General features: G+C 39.4%; 1 protein-coding gene across 2 annotated transcripts in view; it reads right to left on the reverse strand.

Annotated features, from left to right (window-relative positions):
* Positions 1–22,411, reverse strand: part of LOC126469852 (uncharacterized) — a 135,827-nt gene that overhangs the window by 47,851 nt on the left and 65,565 nt on the right. For both annotated transcript variants that reach the window (XM_050097156.1, XM_050097155.1), the window contains exon 4: positions 10,344–10,422. In XM_050097156.1, the coding sequence (XP_049953113.1) occupies positions 10,344–10,422 (79 nt within the window). The remainder of the gene's footprint in view (positions 1–10,343; positions 10,423–22,411) is intronic.

The raw sequence follows: 22,411 nt of genomic DNA on the forward strand, positions 1-22,411 counted from the left end.
CATCAATTCCATGTGAGTTTTTGCTTTTAAGCAAGTTTATTATTTTCCTAATTTCAGAGGGAGAAGTGGGTGAGATTTCAATTGTATCAAATTGCATAGGTATGGCCTCTTCCATTAACAGCCTAGCATCTTCTAATGGACACCTGGATCCTACTATATCCACAACATTTAGAAAATGATTATTAAAAATATTTTCAACTTCTGACTTTTTGTTCGTAAAGTTTTCATTCAATTTGATGGTAATACTGTCTTCCTCTGCTCTTGGTTGACCTGTTTCTCTTTTAATAATATTCCAAATTGTTTTAATTTTATTATCAGAGTTGCTGATTTCAGACATGATACACATACTCCTGGATTTTTTAATAACTTTTCTTAATATAGTTTCTGGGTCACTACTCTTTCTTGCTGTCAGATACATTTCCCTTTTCCGGTTACAAGATATTTTTATACCCTTAGTAAGCCATGGTTTGTTACAAGGTTTCTTACGAGTATATTTAACTATTTTCTTGGGGAAGCAGTATTCAAATGCATTTACAAAAATGTCATGAAATAAATTATATTTTAAATTGGCATCAGGTTCACGGTACACCTCATCCCAGTCTAACTGCTGTAGGCTTTCCCTGAAATTTGCAATTGTTAAATCGTTGACTGAACGTACTACTTTGGAGGACTGTTTAGTATTGCTGAATGGAGCTATGTCATATATTGTAACTAGCTGTGCACCATGATCAGAAAGACCATTCTCAACAGGCTGAGCATTTATCTGGTCAAACTTATCTTGGTCTATAAAGAAGTTATCTATCAGTGAGCTGCTATCCTTTACCACCCGAGTAGGAAAATCAATAACGGGTGTCAAATTGAAAGAACCGAGTAATACTTCAAGGTCATTTTTCCTATTACCCTCTTTCAGAGAATCTACATTGAAGTCCCCACAAATAATAATTTGCTTCCCCCTGTCTGACAGATAGCACAACAAGGAGTCCAAATTTTTCAGAAATAGATGAAAATTTCCTGATGGGGACCTATATACAGTTACAATTATAAATGTGCCTTTATTTAACTTAAGCTCACAGGCACATGCTTCTATATGTTTCTCTACACAAAACTTTTTTGTTTCTATACTTTTTGCACAATGATAACTTTTGACATATATGGCAACTCCTCCTTTCTCCATATTTTCTCTCATTACATGTGCAGAGAGCTTATAACCACTTACATTTACCTTATTCATATCAGTAACAATGTGATGCTCAGACAGGCATAGTATATCTATTTCATTCTCAGCTTCTAAATCTTCTAAACAAACCAGAAGCTCATCTACTTTATTCTTTAAACTCTCAATATTTTGATGAAATATACTTACATTATTTTTAATTATACTTTTATGAGAACCTTTCCTTATTCTAACATTTGCAGCACTCTCCTGTCTGAGTTTCTCATTGTGCTTAGGCCTAGTTCCTATACCAGTGGTCACATGGTGTTCAGAGAGGCAGATTATGTCAATTGGGTTGGGTGACTTTAATTCATGAATGCAATTACCTAGGACTGAGATACAACTTGGTGGAGATAAAATTTCTCGTGATTGGTGAAAATTTATAATTGATAGCTGTGATTGGTGATCCAATGTGCTAGAATTGTGCTGTTTAATTTCTTTCCTAAACTGAAGATTTGTTTCAATCCTGACCTCTCGTAGAACTTGACATCTTTCTGTCTTACCTATCCTAAAAAAGGTGCTGCTCCAACACCTGTAACCACTGGTATTTTACCATTCATGGCAGTGCCTCCCCCCCTTAAATTTCCTGCTATTACCCCAGCCAGTTTCCCCTTCCCTTTCCTGTTGAGATGTAGGCCGTTCCTGGTATAGTCCCACCTACTGAGATAATCAACAGGAACCACACCAATATAAGCCCCCGCACCCGACCCAAGCAGCCGTTCCAACTCCAAATTAACTCTCCCAACAGAAGAGTTCAAATGAGGCCGGTCATGGCGTCTCAGGACAGATACAAATTCAACATTGGTGTGTCTCGATGCCGGCGCAATCTTTACCAGGTCACACTCTATACTGTACCCAGGATCTCTGTCGATGCTGTTCCCTGGCCCTCCCACAATAACCACGGTGTCTTCCCTGGTAAATCCTTTACAGAGTGAACCTAAATCCTCTGTCACCTGATCCAGACTAGCACTTGGTTTGAAAAAATTTGTGACCTGGTATTCTGGTCCTAATTCCTCCTGCAGAAGTTGGCCTACACCTCTGGCATGAGAACTGCCTAACAACAAAACTTTCTTCCTTTTCGATGACTTTCCTACATTCTTTTTCAATTTCCTATTGAAAGTTTGTTGTGTCCTGTCTACACCTACATCTGGAGCATAGCCGAAGCAACCTTGACAACACATGGGCCCACTTTCATGTTGCCAAGACTGTTTCGACTACACTGCAGAAGTTTCTCTGGGAAGCCTTTACACATCCTCCTTATAGTCCTAATCTCTCCCCATGCCATTTCCGTATCTTTGGAGGCCATAAGAAAGACATTCAAGACCACCGATTTACTTTAGATGAAGAGATGCATATCTGGGTACAATCATAGTCCTGCAGGCAACTGCTAACATTTTTCCATGAAGGCATTGGCCATCTTGTCTCACCGTGGGACAAATTTATTAACTGTTATGGCAATTACTTCTGAAATAATAAACAGTTTACTTACTTTTTTCCATATTCTCATTTTCACTTGACTGCCCCCTATAGTTTTAAGTTAGTTCTTAGAACCTGGAGATACTTCAAGCCACCAATATGAATACAGTGCTGACCCTTTCTTGAGAGAATGACTACTACTATTATTTATAAGATTCCATTTTTTATTGCTGCTGTATCCAAACAACACAGTCTTATTGGCCTGCAGAGGGTATTTTATGAAAATTCAAAAAAGAAAGAAAGAAAGAACCATCTAGTTTCTACATTACTCAGTAGACATAGCAGTTTGTACAGAGAATAATATTTACCTCATTTATTTTCTCATTTGTGTAGTTGTAAGTTATCAGTTACAGAATGATTGATTCAATGTGAATAGTTGTGTACTTAACTAGAAACTACATGTGACAAAACATTAAGCACACAAGTTCATTTGGCTTCTGCAATATAACAGGAATTTTGTTAATGGAGTCAGTATGTAGATGTTTTATGGCTAGAGAAATATTAGTGTACTTAGACTTGGAATTTTATCAGTGATGTTTAAGTGCTACATTGTCATTATGAAGTTTACCAGGACTTATATGCAGGATCTATACTGAAAAATTGCAGTAACTTTGAACCATCTCACTCAAAAAGAGGGTTAATATGAACATTTGGCACTTTCTTGTGGTTTAAGTATTTGACCAACTCCAATACCTAGAATTGAAGCCCCCCTCCCATGATTATTTTGAGATATAACATAATATGTGTCCTCCCAAAGTTCCCACTCCCCACAGGGGCAACCCTCCCACTGAATGTGGGCCTGGTGGAAATGGGAACACTTGTACAGGATGCCTAGCCAGTCTGAGTCATTGGGAGTAATTAATTAATACAGTACTTGATTGAGAACCTAATTTTCTTTTGCATTTGAAGCTGCAACCCACTACCAGCATGAGTTCCTACAGTGCCTAGGTGCCACGTAGGACAGTGGCATCAGCATCACACCACCATTTGCGATACTTTGCTGCAAAAACCAGCCTAGCCAATCAGATGTTGGAGAAAGGTGGCATGTAATGAATGCTGCCACATTGTGGACCTCTGAGCACAGATTGGTTGTCTCTTTTGATCTGGTCATCTACCAGAGCAGTTGGCTTTATGCTGTATGTCTCTGATTCAATTGTGTGACAGACTTCTTACAGAGAAGATGGGTTAGGTCATTTGCTTCTGGTTCTTTTCCTCTTGATCAGCCACCAGCTCATTTAAACATGAATCGCTTCTCCCTATTTCTACACCCACTATGTCTAACCTAGACTGGCGGGTGGACTCGCTATCTGGCCTAGGCGAGCCCCTCTGTACCTCAAGTAACTAGAGTATATCAGAATATAGTATATTCAACTCTTTTATTTCAAAAATGTAAAAAAAAAAAATGAACCTATATAATGAACTTCCCACACCCTTCCTCATCCATCCTGACCAGGCTCCACTTCATTCACTGTGCAGCTCTGCCGGAGCCAATAGATTCCCACAAAATGCATGCTAACTCCAAAGAGATGGGGAATGGCCATCTAAGAAGTATGTTTCTTGGGTAACAACACAGATTGCAGAACAAGACAAATTTTGTTGTTGTTGTTGTTCCAGCAGGTAACAGTAAAATCCACTGCAGTTCCAGTGGATCATAACATTGAGGATGTTGCCAGTAGGTATGAAGGGGCCAGGACAGGTCCCACTCCAGGATCATTTATTTATTTATTTCTTACTCCATAAATCCAACTGTCAAACTCACAAGAATATGGTGTGAGTCAGTATACAATCTATACATAGGTAGTATTAAAGCAGTCAATCATACAAAAGTAATACTCCATGTTTGCATTACACACATGTGGTAAGAATGACAGATTACAGCAAACATTAGATAGAGAAAGTGAAAAACAAACACAAAAACAGTAAAAATAGCTATGAATATTACATGAGTACATTACCTACATCATTGCTCAAACTTACACTATAGTATATCACACTCAAAATTTCTGGTCCACAGATCTATTAGGTTTTTTTCACTTGGGCTAAAAAAACTCTTCTAAACTATAAAATTACCTTTCCAGTAAAAATTGCTTTAGATGCTCCCTAAAAGAGGAATGGTTATCAAATTTGCTTTTAATATGTGGAGGGAGAGCATTAAAAAGTTTTGCACCAGAGAACTGCACACCATAGTCAGGTTTTTACAATCATTGTGGAAATTGTGCTTTCTCCTAGTATCATATCCATTGTATTCACTATTTAATATATAAAAATCTGTATTTTTGCCGATGAAACACACAAGAGAAAATATGTACTGGGAAGTAACAGTAAGAATGTTTAGTTCTTGGAAAAGATTTCTACTACTAAATATAGAGCCTATGCCACTCATTATTCTTCCAACACATTATTGGACCAAGAGTATTTTCTTTGCTAGTGTTTGGTTTCCCAAAATATAATACCAAATGTTATAAGGGAATGGAAATATTCATAGTATGCTACTTTCATTATGTCTATATTTCCACCCATGGAGAGAACGTGTAGGCAAAAAAATCGATGAGCTGAGTCTCTTCCAAAGATCTATTATATGATGAGACCAGTTTACTCTGGACTCAATTAAACACCTGAAAACTTCATTGTTTCAACTCTTTATATTGACTCTGCGCCACACTTCACAGTTAACCCATCCTCTGTTTCAGCTGTTGCAGTGAAATGAATATAGTTAGTCTTTTTAAAGTTCAACAAGAGTCCATTGATGCTAAACCATTTTATTAAATCAATAAGAATATTCTTAACAAATCCATGAAGATCTTCAAATGTGCAACAATCAGCCATAATGATGCTGTCATCTGCAAAAATGGTAAAAAAGCACTGTAGCTTTGTACATTGAGGTACCATATTTACTCGAATCTAAGCCGCACTCGAATCTAAGCTGCACCTGAAAAATGAGACTCGAAATCAAGGAAAAAAAATGTTCCCAAATCTAAGTCGCACCTGAAATTTGAGACTCGAAATTCAAGGGGAGAGAAAAGTTTTAGGCCGCACCTCCAAATCAAAACAAAGTTGGTCCATTGTAATATGAGACACAATTTAGGTCAAATGAATGACAATACAGCTACAGTAGTTTGGTTCGAGTCGTAGGCTTAGCAGTTAAGCTTTACCAGGTAGCCATTGGTATGCGTCAGGCGCTCCGTCTGTATTTATACGGGTACCCTTCCTTTTTCATGTGCTTTGTCTGGTTTGAATTGATTGCTTATTTTCTTTGATCTGATAAGTGCTGTTCTCTTTGTTTTAGGTGTTTACGTCCCTCTAAGCTGAAAATGCATTATTGTACTGTGTCATGCATTGTTTGTCACATTCTGATAATGTGTGTTTACGACCTGTCGCTGCTCGCGGCATGGCTTGCTTTTGTGCACGCTACCGCTGCTTACAATTAAAAAACAAAAGAGAGAAATCGTCTCATTAGCGAAACAATGGCAAGAGACTGTTCTGAAACTGACAAGAAGTAGTTGTTGAAAATATTGGCTATGTTTTCAGGATCATGAACTAGATTTCCTTCATGTTGTATTTTGTGTTCTTGAAAAGTTCTTATGGTTTTCCCTGTCTGCCTTATAACAATGTTCCAAATAGTCTTTATTTTGTTATGAGAGTTATCAATTTCTTTCTCATAATACAATGCTTTTGATTTTTGTATTACCTTCTTTAATTTTCTTACATACATTTTATAATGGCCAGTTTTCATCGAGTCCTTAGAATTTCTAACTATACAGTAAAGTTCCCTCTTTGTTTTACAGGGTTTGTTCGGTGATGTATCACTATTGTTTATAACTTTTTTGGGAATAACTCTTCAAAAATGGCTGAGAACTCATTTACAGATATACACAAAACAAAACAATGTTTTGCATCAGCCCGGTTCCCAGAACTCCTCAAGACAGATGTTGACTGTGGATATTTTACCACAGACACAGTCCCTTTGACTGTTCAGAGATGTCACTGAACTCACTCAAAGATGTAAACAACCATTCATGAGCAGCACCTATTAGACGGAGGGGGTCCAACAGCCGATCAGTTCCAGTCATTCCACCTGGAAACAGGTACACGGCTCATGTTGTCTGCAGTTGAACCATGCCTCGTCGATCAATACCGCAGTTCGATCACATCCACATTGTTACTTTGTGCCAGGAAGGGCTCTCAACAAGGGAAGTGTCCAGGTGTCTCAGAGTGAACCAAAGCGATGTTGTTTGGACATGGAGAAGATACAGAGAGACAGGAACTGTTGATGACATGCCTCGCTCAGGCCGCCCAAGGGCTACTACTGCAGTGGATGACCACTAGCTACGGATTATGGCTTGGAGGAGCCCTGACAGCAATTCCACCATGATGAATAATGCTTTTTGTGTGGCCACAGGTCGTCGTGTTATGACTCAAACTATGCGCAATAGGCTGCATGATAAGCAACTTCACTCCCAACGTTCATGGCGAGGTCCACCTTTGCAACCACGACACCATGCAGCACGGTACAGATGAGCCCAACAACATGCCAAATGGACCGCTCAGGATTGGCATCACATTCTCTTCACCGATGAGCTTCACATAAGCCTTCAACCAGACAATCATTGGAGATGTGTTTGGAGGCAACCCTGTCAGGCTGAATGCCTTAGATACACTGTCCAGCGAGTGCAGCAAGGTGGAGGTTCCTTGCCGTTTTGGTGTGGCATTATATGGGGCCGACGTATGATGCTGATGGTCATGGAAGACGCTGTAACGGCTGAATGCCAAGCTCCCACCAATAGTGCAACCATATCGGCAGCATATTGGCGAGGCATTCGTCTTCATGGACGACAATTCACTCCCCCATCGTGCACATCTTGTAAATGACTTCCTTCGGGATAACGACATTGCTGGACTAGAGTTGCCAGCATGTTCTCCAGACAAGAACCCTATTGAACATGCGTGGGATAGATTGAAAAGGGCTGTTTATGGACGATGTGATCCACCAACCACTCTGAGGGATCTACACTTAAATGTTGTTGAGGAATGGGACAATTTGGACCAACAGTGCCTTGATGAAATTGTGGATAGTATGCCACGACGAATACAGGCATGCAGCAAAGGAAGAGGATGTGCTACTGGGTATTAGAGGTACTGGTGCGTACAGCAATCTGGACCACCACCTCTGAAGGTCTCGCTATATGGTGGTACAACATGCAATGTGTGGTGTTCATGAACAATAAAAAGGGCGGAAATTATGTTTATTTTGACCTCTATTCCAATTTTCTGTACAGGTTCTGGAACTCTCAGAACTGAGATGATGTAAAACTTTTTTTGATGTGTGTATTAAATTTAGCATTACTCTCATCCACCCTATACAATGGGCTCCAGCCCATCTGTTGCAGTTTGTGTTTAAAGACTTCTAGTTCATTGCTAGTCATTGACCTAATAGATTTCCAAGTGGAGATTAATTTTTTGAGGGGTGTACTGTCATGCAGAGTGAGGAGATGTCCATCATGGTCAAACAGTCCATTCATGACAGGGGTGACAGCAAAGCTATGGTACCAACTTAAACCTACAAATATATTGTCTATCAAAGTCTGACTCTCAGGTGTGATCCTGGCAGGAAAGTCAACTACTGGAATAAGATTATATGAATTCATCAGATGTTGGAGCTCTACTTTGTTGTTGTTTTCAGTTAAAAACTCTACATTAAAATCAGAAAATAAATCAGATAACAATAATTCTATTTGAACCAAAAAGAGCCTAAAGTTAGTTGCAGATACCCTGTAAATTTTGATTTGCTCTCCTGTTTCACAACTTTTGGGGGTCAAGAATCTTCTGAGGGATTATCCACTGTGGCTGTAGGAATGGAAGAAGAGCAGACAGCCCTGGGACCCACAGCCCATAACCCATTCAGCCACTGGCTAGTGTTGGGACTCTGATCCATAGATTTACAGGGAGAGGGTTCCTGAAAGGGACTGGCTGGATGTGGAATTTGGTTTCTGAAATGGTGCCACAGAAACCATGAGACAGGAGGGCCTACCGTTCCTATGGTCAGTTTTATTTGTGTGACTCCCAGATGTCCATGTTGAGGAAGTAAATACACCAAGTACTATGGAAGACTTGGACACAGTAGTGGTGATGGTCGACATCACTGAGACACTGGATACAATCAATCATAGTTCTTTCAAGCTTCATAAAACAAAAGGCAATCTGAGACCAGCAGTTCCTGGACTGTGCGTTCTTTGCGTAGGTTATCTCACTTCGGGAATTGGAAAGCGTTGTCATTCTTGCAGTTGACACAGACAGGTGGTAATACACATGTTGAATATCTGTGAAGTCATCAGCCATTGTCTGCACAGATGAAATTGTATGTACATATCGCTGAAGAGCTGGTGTTTAAAACACTGCTTGGAGAGAGGAACAAATCGCTTCACATCCCAGTCGTAACACATTATTTTGACCTGACTGAATGTGCTGGTATCGACCTTATTGTTTGGTGGGCCTTAACATATGAAGTGGATTCCTCGCATTTCCAAGTATTCACATAGTTCTTCATCTGTCTGCAGCATTACGTCCAGGTAACAAATTAATCCTTGTTCCATTTTGAGGTTCTTATGGGAAGGTATTGTGTAATTTGCTAAAAGACTAGAGTTTGCCAAATACATTTTCAATATTTTCCACAAAGAACATTTACTTAGTAAAGAAGAAGGACCCTCCAGCTGTACAGGTACAACCCAGGAACAAAGGATAGTAACTGTCTGCAAGTCATTTGGTTCAGTTTTCCTCCCATTTCATAGCTAGGGAGGGAAAGTTGCTAGGGTAGTAATGATCGTACTAAACTCCAGTCAAGGCCTCACAGCCACCAGCTGATAACTTTGGATATTTCATGATAGCAGTTATTTGACATAATGCTGCCTAGTCCTGAAGAGGGCTCTCTTCAATGGCACCACCCAGTCAGAACAAAGTTCACGTGGCAAGAGGACCAGTGCCTGGAGTGCCAGTGCCCCCAACCAGACAGGTACATATTTCTCAACACATATAGTGGGTGACAGCAAGGGTACAAACTGTGTGATCTCTGCCTAGTCAGAGGGCTACCACCAAACGGGTCCCAGATGACGTCCACATAGCACAATCTGTAAATAATTTTGAAAATGTGGATGTCACACCTAAATGTTGAGAACAGATCACACATTAACCAAAATATATGGTGTAAAAGAATGGAACAAAGTGGGAGAAGTCAAAATCAACGTCCCACAAGTGAGTTACATTGTCAGCAGGGAATCTGTCCTAAGGAATAAGTCAGAGAAAAGATGTAGTTGGAGAGTAAAATAGAGCACAGGAAAGAAGTAGTACTGCAGTGGCTAAGGGTATCATGCTTACCACACAAGAACTCACAAAAAAGTTGTGAACCCCCTGGGGAGAAGTACAACTCTTGGATGAGGAATCATGAATGCTGCTGTACTATGAGAAGAGCTAGAAGTATGTGACCATTGTGGAAATTTAAAGGTTACATATTAAATTATGGATTATAGGAAGTACCTTTTTTTACTATTCAATATAAATAAGATTTCCCAACAGCTTTTGGCCAGCTTCACTATTTACAAAGTAATGCTTCAGGTATGTCTTAATAATAAAAATTATTAATTTAGAAGAAGTAGTTTAATACCTGTCATCAAGCCATCACCGTGATATGAAAATTTGAAGAAATATGGCTCTTTGTTATCCATTTCAGGTCTCCATTTATGCTAAAAATAAAGAATGAAAATTTAGTAAATGATGCAGCACAGACAATTAACTTTTAAGAGATTCAATAATTTAGTAGAGAATATAGGAGCAAAGAATACAAGTTTCTAAGAACACAACACAAAGTTTATAGATAATTCCTTCCAGGTACTGATTGATTGTGAGTGAAGCAGAACAATAACATCACTCAAAATGTCAACCAACAACACAACCCCCTTCATGTACTGGTAACACAACTTTAATAAGCATTTCTATTCATTACCTAATTCACAGACAATGATAGCAAAGATGTTGCACATGCTTAAGAAACACTGATGTGGTTGTTGTGTAAGAGCATGGTCATTCTTCCTTGTAGAGTTATTGGATAAGGCAGCCTATCTAGTGTATTAAAATCAGTCTAGAAAGGTGTTCAAAACTGCACCAAGTCTTAAGATACACATTATTCTTCTCACATCACTTAAAACTGGGGACACATCTCCAACCAATCAAAATGCAACATTTTTATCAACAAATGAAATACATCCCAATCATCATCATCATCATCATGATCTTCATGACAGACTGCTCCATTCAAATAAGGTTTCAAGATCATCCCCTCATCTATTGCATATGCACCCAACATCTCTCTGACTAGTCAGTTTTTACAGCAAAGCCTTCTCTCTCACATCTTTTGTCTTTCATTCATAAGAGGTGCTTGGAACAGTTGCATTTATGTTGTTCTGTCTTTTCATTCATATGAAATATCTTTAATTCCTGTCTGGTGTTTTCACTTCTTATTTCATCTCTAAGGATATACTCAGCCATTCTAGGGAATTCATTTCTGCTATTTCAATGGCTATCTTCTCCTCACTCTTCAAAGCCTAATTCTCACAACCATACAACAGCTTAGGAACTGCCATCACTTAATAAAAATTCACTTGTATATCCTTTCTTATTTTGTCAATAATCATTATGTTTATTGTGCCACATATCAATTGGAATTTATCTGACTTTTTTCTCAGCTCATTTTATTGATCACACAAAATAATGCATTTTAAACAGTTAAAATTTGCTAACCTGCTCTATCACGCTATTGCTAATTACAATCTTTGAGCAAACTACATTTCCCCTTAAATGTCATTACCTTAGAAAGAAATGACCTTTCATAGTGGCTGGAAATAGATACACAATAGTTGTCTTGTTGAACACATTTTATTGTCTTATACTTAACAGCCACTGCAGATGTTGAACTGATATCTCAAGAGTGAGGTTACAGTCTGTTAGCAAATTATGCAACATGTCACATGGTGTTTCCAATCAACTGTGTTTATTGTTTTAATTTACTTTTAATCTAGTTTGAAGCAACTATGGCTTCATATTCAGGTACTTTGGCACTGTTAGCTATGTGAAATATCATGGCAAGTACATCTTGTTAATATACCCTCCGCATCGTCTACAGTGGGACCTACAAAAGTCTAAAGTTCATCTTATTAACTAAGATCTTACACTTACCAAGCAAAGACACATTGGGAGTACATTGACAGGACATACCTTGGGCTGTATATCACACTGATAACAGTGCTAAAGTGCTTGATAATGTAGCCATAGTCATTTCAAAATTGCTCGCAACTAAGTTAATAACAATAAACGCAGCTGAGCAGAGAAGCAGTAATAGAATAATCTTTGTTCTACATAACAAAGTATTTCACAATTGACATCCCCAGTTTTCAGTGCCTTGGAAGTTACACAATTCAGTTTTTCCAATTCAGGGTGACAAGGGAGGAGGGGGTAAGTGTTTCTTTGCAGCTGTGTCACAAGGTTTGTCCAGAGGATTATGGGCATGTGCGGAAATGGCATGGGAAATTTGTTTACATACTACATTTTGGGGTAATACCTATCTGTGAAGGCCTTAATAAGACCTTTAGGACACTGGAAAAGGTACTGCTCATCATTGGGCACATGCTGCCCACATGTGGCCAGATTTTGTGTGTAGGAGACATTTTAAAGTGTGGAAAAGATGGCAGCTACCAAAATGAAGGTACTATTTATGGTGAGTGACTTGATTCACACAGAGGTTTGTATGGAGCCATCGAAGATATAGAAGTCAATGTCTAGGAAGTGGTACACCAAGATTTAATAAAAGGACACAAATTGCAGGAACACAGTTTCAATTAACCAAGGACTTGATACTTACTTCACATTTTGAAACAAGCCTCAAATTGTACTTCAAGTTTGTGGATCTCTGGTAGAATTCCTGATCAATTACGTAAACGTAGCTTAGTGAAAAATACTGTTAAATATGTATTTTAACACATTTTTATTCATTTTATTTAAAAAAAACTGAACATATATCACCAGAAAGCATGACTTTCTTGTTTACATCATCAGTATTTGTGTTGTTTATGAAACTGACAAGGGAATCAGCACTACTTGTTGATGCACTTGGCACACCCACACACACTAATGACTCCATACTCTCGTAGATGTCTAATTCTGCTCCAAGCAAGAAATTGTTCAATTTTTGTTCTGTCACTGCTCTCTGTATATACAGTAGTTTCCTTAGCATGTATGCCACATACTTGTCATTGGTGCTGCATTTGTCTGTATCCTTATTTTCCTGCATCTTCAAAACTTTCATCGGCAATTGGGAAGTGACACTGTAACTGCCTTGCTCACCACTTATCATTTTAATTTTTTCTGTGGAGGAGACAATGAAGCAGGAAGGCCAGCAACTTCCTCTCCTTCATCGCCTCTTTCTACTGTCAAATCTTCTGGAACATATAATCAAATTTATCTCTTTCATATACGGCAACTGAAAATGACTCACATGAAACAGCATGACTGTTCACTTCCCCTATTGTCTGGGAGCAACTGACAGAAAGCATAGAGTCCTGTAGAACTGTGTCATTAGCGGGAGTGAATTTTACAATTACAAATGGTCATTTAACATTGTGCTGCTTGCTACTGTTGACACCTCTAACTTTTTGTATGCTGATATTGGCTGCCAAAAAAGAATTTCAAACATAGGTGTATTCAAGAATATGATCATAAGTATGCTCATTCAAAGGCCACAAAGTGAATGCATACCTAGAGGGACAAAGGCCAAAGGCCCTACTATATGTTTTCTTGGCAGATGTATCTTTTCCATTACAGGAAAACATTATGAGGGAAGGCACATTCAAGTTTCAAAAGAAAGAATTTTTAATTACCAACTGTGTAGGGCTAGAATGGTTGTAGAAAACACATCAAGTATTATAGTTTTGGTTTTTCCTGTCTTCCAAAAACACACACACACACAAGGCACAAACTGTTAGCCTTGCAGCTGTTTGTCTCCACAATTTCTCAAGGTGAAATGCTGAAGCAAGCAACCAAAATACCCCACAAGGAAGCTTTGATTAATATGATTTTACAGACAGGTGAGATGATTCCCAGCACATGGAGATGAGCTGACATTGCATTGATTTTTACTGTGCCCCAGAACAAACTACAAAGAGATTCCAACTTGAACAAAAATTTGTGAAGAGTTTGAAAATTATTTTTTAAGCCCACAGGAAACTGCCCCATGGCAAATTAACTATGGTTGAATGTTACTGTACAGTATAAAGATAAGAAGCATAATTTTTGTACCTCTTTGCCTATGGTGTCTTGTTTCTTGTGGCCCATGAACACCAGGTGATTAACTGAACCATGTACATTTGTATATGGTGTTCACAGCACTGATCTCTCTGTTGCTATTCTCTCTCTCTCTGTCTCTCTGTCTCTCTCTCTCTCTCTCTCTCTCCCTTTCACTTTGGACATTCCACATGCACTCCTCTGCCTCTGCCTGATACAGTGACACTAACTTCACAGTCTGCTGCCTTGTCCACTTATTTGCAAAACAAGCTCAATAGATGGACACAAAATCACAACAGGAAATATAAACATAAGCTAGTACCATGCAATGGTGATATGTAGGGACTGACCAGAAATATTTTTTCCTTTGATATGTACCAACATTGCCATGTATATCTGTATCTATCTTTTGATGCATGTTTACAACAGGTTGCAAACATCTGCTATCAAATAGTAGCTGCAAACGTTGTTGGAAACATGTTGCAAGCTCCGTGTGGACCCAGCTTAAGGTATAAGATGGTGGATTTGGAGTTGGTAGTATTTTGAAGAAAGTAGTGTTCGGTAGCAGCAAGGTCATGGGCATAGGGGTGGTGGTGTATAAGGAGTTGACATCAACAGTGATGAGAACGGATCCAAATTAGAATGGTTGAGAGATGGTTAATGAAGCTGTGTTTGTATCTTTGATATGAGGATTTAGGCTGCAAGCAATGGGTTGGAGATGTTAACAACTAGAGCCAACATTCTTCCCACAGGAGAACATAACCAGTTACAATGGAGAAAAATGCATAAAACATGCACAGGGGCCAGGGAGAAGTGGTTGAGCTGCTGGGATGAGGTGGTAGAGGGTGGAGGGATTCAGTGCTAGATCATGGAATGAGCCGAAGGATTTGAGTAGGAATTGAAGATAATCCTGGACTTCTGGGATAGGATCACTATAGCAGAGCTTGTAGGTGGAAGAGAGATTGTCGGAAGATACTCTGGCAGGTATTCACTGTGGTTTATCACAACGGTGGTGGAGCCTTTGTCTGCAGAGGAGACACATAAATAGAGGTATTTCTTAAGGTTGTGGATGTTTGCTCTTTCTTCCATTGGGAAGTTTGTGTTGCTGGAAGGAACACAGGAAAGGAGGATAATGCCAAGATGAAGATAAGGAATTCCTGGAAGGAAACCAGGGTGTAGTTTGGTGTGAGAAGGAGAGGGTCGCAGTAGGACAGACGTGTGAACTGGAAGATGTGTGGTTAAAGGTTAGATTTTTGTTGACTATGATTGATTTTGTTGGACCAAAACCTACAAAACTCCAAAATCACCCATGTAGCAAAGGGTTGGTAATATATGTGGTGTAAGGATAGACTAGGCTATTTTGTAGATTGGGTAGGTGGTGGGTAACACATTATGAGGGATGAGAAGGATTGTGGATGGAGTATTCCTCATTTGCAGGCATGATGATATGTAATAATGGTCTAACTTACCTCCAATTTGGCCTCATCCTCCTTTCCTTGGTCCTTTCCCTAAAACACCAACCTCTCAGCAGAGGAAAGAACAGCCATTCACAATCTTAAGAAAGGCACCGATTGAATCATTGTCTCTGCAAGGGTTCCACCAGTGTTGTAATAAACTGTAGTAATTACCTGCCAACTGTCAGACTCTTTAACCTCCTCCTACTTGCTTCCCAAAACCCATAAACCTAATAATTCTGAATGCCCCATGTAGGTAATCGCTGTGCTCCCATGAAAAGAAACTTGGCTCTTGTTGAACACCTCCTTCAACTGGAACTCCAGCAGTCTAGCATCCCATATCAAAGATGCAAACCACTTCTTTCACTCTCTCTCAATCACTGCCACATCATTGCCACTTGGATCACTAATAGTGACTTTTGACACCACCTCTGAGACTCAAGTGTGATTATCACATCACTCAAAATGTCAACCAGCAACACAACTCCCATCCTGTGAACTGGCAACTCAATTTTAATAAGCATTTCCATTAATCACCTAACCCATGGACAAATAATAGCAAAGATTTTGCAAAATCACCTACCTCATCAACAAATAATAGTAAAGATGCTGCAAATGTTTAAGAAACATTGAGATGGTCATTGTTTAAGGGCATCTAAGAACATGGTCATTACTCTTTGTAAAATTATTGCATGGGCCAGCCTATGTAATGCATTAAAATCTCTACTCCAGCAATCTAAGAAGGTGTTCCAAGATCAGGCAATATCTTAAGAGACATACCACACTTCTCTGATCATCATTTAAAACTGGGGACATGTCTGTAACTCTTGAAAATTTCTCGGCTATTCAGCCGTAGCATCGTCCAAAAGGCACGATATTTCGGCAAGCTGACTTCTTGCCATCTTCAGGCACCTGAAGATGGTAAGAAGTCAGCTTGCCGAAATATCGCTCCTTTTGGACAATGCTACCCGGCTGAATACCTGAGAAATTTTCAAGATTTCTGTATGCCAGGAAAACCTCAGACCACACATGTCAGTAACTAATCCAAGTGCAACATTAGTGTCAGCATTACCATCATCACCTTCATGTTGGACCAGGCAGTCCATTCTGTTCAAGTAGTATTTCAAGGTAATCCTCCCATCTCTTGCTCTCGCACCCAACATCTCTCTGACCAGTCAGTTTGTATGACAAGTACTAAGACACTATTCCAATTCCTCTGCAGTCTCAACACCTTCTCTCCCATCCGTTTCATCTGGTCTCCCTCATTTCAGTGAGTCACTTTGCTGGACATTGGTCTACACCGCTCCAATGGCATCCTACAAACCTCTGTCCATATAAAGCCCACTAACCATAAACAGTCCCTTTGTTTTGACAGCATTCATCTCTTTCACACTAAAATGACTCTACTCTAATGTGTGGCCACCCACAACCCTTTGCCCATTACGTTGCAGAAGAATTCCCCCCCCCCCCCCACCCTCCTCCCCTTTCAACCAGTATCATGCTGGACTGGAACAACTTAACCATAACCTTCACCATGGCTTGGGCTACTTATCCTCGTGTCTCGAAATTACGATCATCCTACCCGCAATCTTTCCCATCCCAGAAAAAGTGGTATTCCACTATCTACCAAATCTACGAAACATTTTAGTCTGTCATTACGACACAGCTACTCTAAACCCCTTCACCAAATGGGTCATATGCTTATGGAAAAGCGAGATGCGAGACCTGTCCAAGTCATGCACCCACAACATTCTACTCCAGCTCCACCACAGGCATCTTCCATGAGCAGTAGAGATACCTGTGAAATCAGTCATATCATACATCACCTCTGCCATGACTTCTGCACATCAGTATTTCTGCGTATGTCCATCAACCAACCGTCCATATGAATGAATGGCCACAACCAGACTGTGGCCAAGAGCAGAGCTGACCATCATCCGGTCAGGAATATGCTGCCGAGAAAAACATTTGATTTCAATAGCTGCTTCAAAACCTATGCCATCTGGATCCTTTCCCCAACACCAAATTCCCCGAACTACGTTGATGGGAATTGGCCCTTTGCTGCAGTAAACATCCTGGCCTCAACCTCCACTAGACCCTGTCCCAAATGCACCTCCACTCCTGTGTCTTAACCCTAACTTCACTCATCTTGCACTCAGACTCTCCTCTCTGCAGTTTCCCCTCTTCCTTTGTTGTATTTCCCCTTCCCAATCAATTCCTCCACATCATACGAGTCCCCTTCACTGCAACTACAATGAGCCATCTTTTCCCAACTACCCCCCCCCCCCCCCCACCCAAAAAAAAATCCCAGTCTACTTTCTCCTCTTGCCCACAATACCCAACATGATCCCAATCCTCAATGCTGTGCTTCATTAACAAAATAGTACCAATTCTCACAGAAGCAGTTTAAGAGTTTTTGCATCTAGGGGAGCGGAAAAAAAGAAAAAAAAATGTGTGTGAAATCTTATGGGACTTAACTGGTAAGGTCATCAGTCCCTAAGCTTACACACTACATAACCTAAATTATCCTAAGGACAAACACACACACCCATGCCTGAAGGAGGACTCGAACCTCTGCCGGGACCAGCCGCACAGTCCATGACTGCAGCGCCTTAGACCGCTCGGCTAATCCAGCGTGGCAGGGAGTTGAAGACAACAGCTGGAGGGACAGCAAAAGAAGTCCAGAGAAGAGTAAAAGTAGCCACAAACGCTTTTGGTAAATGAATATTACACATTACAAAGTAGAGTGGAAAATATAATGAAAATTATGTAGAGATGGTTGGGACATGTAGCCACATGTACAGATGGTAGCTAGGCCAAAGACGTACTATGGCAGATTCAAAGAACTAAGAAAAGACAATGACCTAATGGAAGAAAGGTAAACAACATCAGAAAACAAGCAATAACAACATGGATGCCTACAGCTGAAGACCATAGTGCATGTTAATCCCTGGAGGAGACCGTTATCAGGCAGCCAATGACAAATGACTAATGAAGATAAAATGTTAATTTCAAATTACTAATTAATGGGCAGGAAATCAGAAAGCTAATATTTTTCCTTCTGGCACTTTCATGGCATTATCAAGATTTCAGGAGCAGATAATTGCTCGTAAATACAGGAAAATTTTAGGCAAAAAGGATGTTTGAAAATTTTTGCAGAAATATAAGCAATACCTACGGATTTTTGTTAATAGCAAGACAATGTTATGATCTTTGGTCATGCAGAGGTGGATGTATGGAGTGTCAATTACAGACAGTCAACACTCAAAGAATCTTCCTCGGCATGACCAAATATTATTTATAAATATTATAAAGCATCTGCATTAAATGTCTAGGGGTGATAGATCACATTATTGGCAACAACTTTTGTTAGAGACGAAATGTTCATTGAGGCTCCCTGGTGATGCAAGGTGTCTTATTATTGGTTATGCCACTGGCAGGTAGCACGGCATATGCACTTTGTGGCATGTATATGCAATGTGTGTCACCTATAATCCAGTCATCTGCTCCGTTTGAAGGTGGTAGGCCCAGTAAAATAACAGTTCCTTATTGGCTTCTAAAATATATTTCTCCTCTTACAGACACTCATTCTTAAGGTTTTCTTCTTAAAACACACCATCAATTTACTGGGGTAGGTAGTCTGCACATGCAGCACACCTGGCTAGCAAAGACCCTACTAGTTCAGTGAGACCGTCTAGTCCCAAGGCAGGCTGAGTCAATAAAAAGATGCCTAGCATTGCCAGGAAGTGTCAGTGAACATTTTGTCTCTAATAGAAGTCATGTATATGTATTGATGTTAGCAAAAATCTTTAAACATTGGTTGTATTTTTGCTATAATTTTCAAATATCCTTTGCACCCGAAATTTTCCTACATTCATGGCACGTGTACAACAGGTGCTGGAGAGTGGTCTTTGACTATAAGTTGTCACACAACAAGGAATGAACTGAATAGCAGCTCAAGGTGTTACATAATGTCATCTCTACAACTTATGAATGCTGTGGAACACAATCGATTAAAAATATGTTGCTAGTTTCATCATGAAGGAAGTAATTTTCATGGCCAGTATTTGTTTAGAGTCGTGCACAGTGATGGTTTCAGCCTGCCCAGACCATGTTTCATAGCCAAGCCGTATGGGCCATGGGCCAGCCGACCGGGTTGGTAAGCTGAGCTCAGACCGCCAGTCCAGAGCCACCAAGCTTTCATGGCCCAGCAGCCGGCAGCATTCCCAGCCCAGAGGGCTGCGCATTGTGATTACTCATGGTGCAGCCTGTTCATTAATAGCTCTGCTGTGTTATGCTCTTAGGCAACATGCCCACCGACATTGAGTGACAAGCAATGAGACACATGTACCAGTGGGAATAACTGAATGAAAATCAATTCAGTCGGTTGTTGGAAAACAATGGACTCATTCGATTGTAGTTTATGCATAATATGAATTGATCATTTATTCTTTTGACTGAAATCAGTCTGTCAGCGCAACTCAATGAAACCATCAACATAGTCCATTGTAGTTTTGTAAATTGACAGAATTATTCATTTCTTCTTTTCAAGTGAAACCAGTCTGTAATTTTTTCTGTCATTCGGAACATGTTTTCATTCTTTCAATTGAAACTGTTTTATTTGACTGAGCATTCATTCTTCCCCGCAAAACCAGTATTTACTACTTTCATTACAGATGTGTACAGATATTCCATAATGATTTTGTGTCTGATTCAATTATCTGATGATGGCAGTACGCTAGAACTGGTAATGAGAGTTCCACAACATATGTGATCAAGTTGGAGAATTATAAATAAACTGCCCACCATGATCACAGACTCGTATACAGACTTCATGTCTTCAGTGGGTACTTTTATAAGTTCGACTAACAAGTATACAACAAGGATGCATGTACCACTGGAAGGTAGCCCTATCCCCTGTTAGTACGTGAAGACATCTCAGAGGGTATGCCAAAGTTAAGTATAATACATATTCATTTAATTATGTACTAAATAGACAAATTTGTCGTTTCATCATTCACAGTTAACTAATATATTACTCTTGATTGACTTGGTCCAGATTCAATTAACACATATATCTCTGGGAGTACAAAATTCCCTTAGGGGTTCATGAAGAAAAACAGGAACCTAGCCAAATTTTAGCAACTGTTTGAATTCTGTTTTACTGGAAATTTGTGACAATGTCCATCAGTTAAAAACCATTTGAATCAACTTCTTAAACACTTATTAACCTATTTATTTGTGTGCAGAAATTACATTAATGGCTACGTACTGTGAATAATAACCATGCACACAAGCCTGTTCACATGTTCAACCTTTGAAAAGTAACAGATATAGTATTTACCAATGTCCATATTTACTGCCTAGTATATAAATATGGAAATGTGATTCTGCTTTGAACAAACACAAATCCTTATTGGTTAACACCAAAAGATTTTTTGGTGAAGTTACATCATCGCCAGTGGGTTCATTTACTTTCTTAGTATTACAAACTGATGGTTGTGTGGCGCTCTGACAGTGCTGCTCATAATTTGCTCCAGTTCATCTTTTTTATATTGCCTTTTCACACCTCTGCAGTTTGTGTAAACCGTGTTTCCTTACACACGCTGCATCACTGTTTATCAGATATTCACATATTTTGAAGCATAGTTGCAGGTTAAACAAGAACAATTTGTGTTTGGTGCAGAGGCTACCACGTTTCCATGAATATAGAGACCACCCTATTGAGAACTCACATCCATACTTGGGAAACAAACAGAGACATACAAATGATCCTATCAACTTGAAAAATTAGCTGTGTGGTTTCTTTCTTAAACTGACTGGAGCATTGTCTTGGCAGAAAGTATGCAAGAAGCCACATACCAAAAGGATCTCATATTATATTGGGCTAATCAGTAAAAATATTTGCAGATGTGTTTTATAGAAAACCACATTATGTCTTTCTATATAGTTCTACATTTATTTCTTTTCTACAAATTCATTAAATTGATTTCGTACACCCATCTCCGATATTCTACTTGCAATCCTTCAGCACTCTCCTATCTTGAGAATTCCTGTTGTCTTGTAAATTATAGATTGCAGCAATCAGTTGTCCTTTTTAAATTTTATTATGCAGATCTAGATTTCGGCTAGAGGCTATCCATTCTCAATGCTAAGAATACAAGAAGTACATAGTCAGATGATGTCATAAAAAGTTACAAGTAATGGCTTAACTCATATTGTTTGTATATTACATACCACTATTATTTTTGCTCAAAGCATGTAAGTCCCTGTTCGTCGGGCTTCACCCACAGTTCATTGAATACTACTGTTTGCAAAAAGCAGGCTGTATGGAGAACATATCGTTTGGTTACATGGCGGCCTCTACATGAACTACGTATACAAGGGAAGTGAACCACTCCAAATTTGCATGAGAATTACATAAAATGAAACATAAGTAAAATTCTTTACATTGTACATCAGTGAGTGCTACTTTAACCTGTCTCAGGAAACAAAGAGAGGTACAAGACAATGGCTTCCACTGGCTCCAGTTGGTTAGCACTTACTTCATGTGCTCTTCCTTACATTGATGCTAGTCCTTCTGGTTTAGCACTGAGATGTTAGCACACAGTGGAACGGCACATATTTATCTCTGTATCACCTGCAGGTGTGTCTACACTTACATATGTACTCTGGTGTGTAGTGGAGGGTACCCTGTACCACTACTAGTCATTCCCTTTCCTGTTACACTCACAAATAGAGCAAAGGAAAAGTGACTATCAATATGCCTCCATATGAACTCTAGTCCATCCAATCTTATCTTCATGGCTACTATGCAAAATGTACGTCGGCAGCAGTAGAATAGTTCTGCAGCCAGCCTCAAATTCTGGTTCTCTACATTTTCTCAGCAGTCCTTCTCAAAAAGAAAATCACCTTTCCTCTAGTGATGCCCATATGATTTTATGAA

Source organism: Schistocerca serialis, chromosome 3 (assembly GCF_023864345.2).
Source record: "Schistocerca serialis cubense isolate TAMUIC-IGC-003099 chromosome 3, iqSchSeri2.2, whole genome shotgun sequence".
Lineage (NCBI taxonomy): Eukaryota > Metazoa > Arthropoda > Insecta > Orthoptera > Acrididae > Schistocerca > Schistocerca serialis.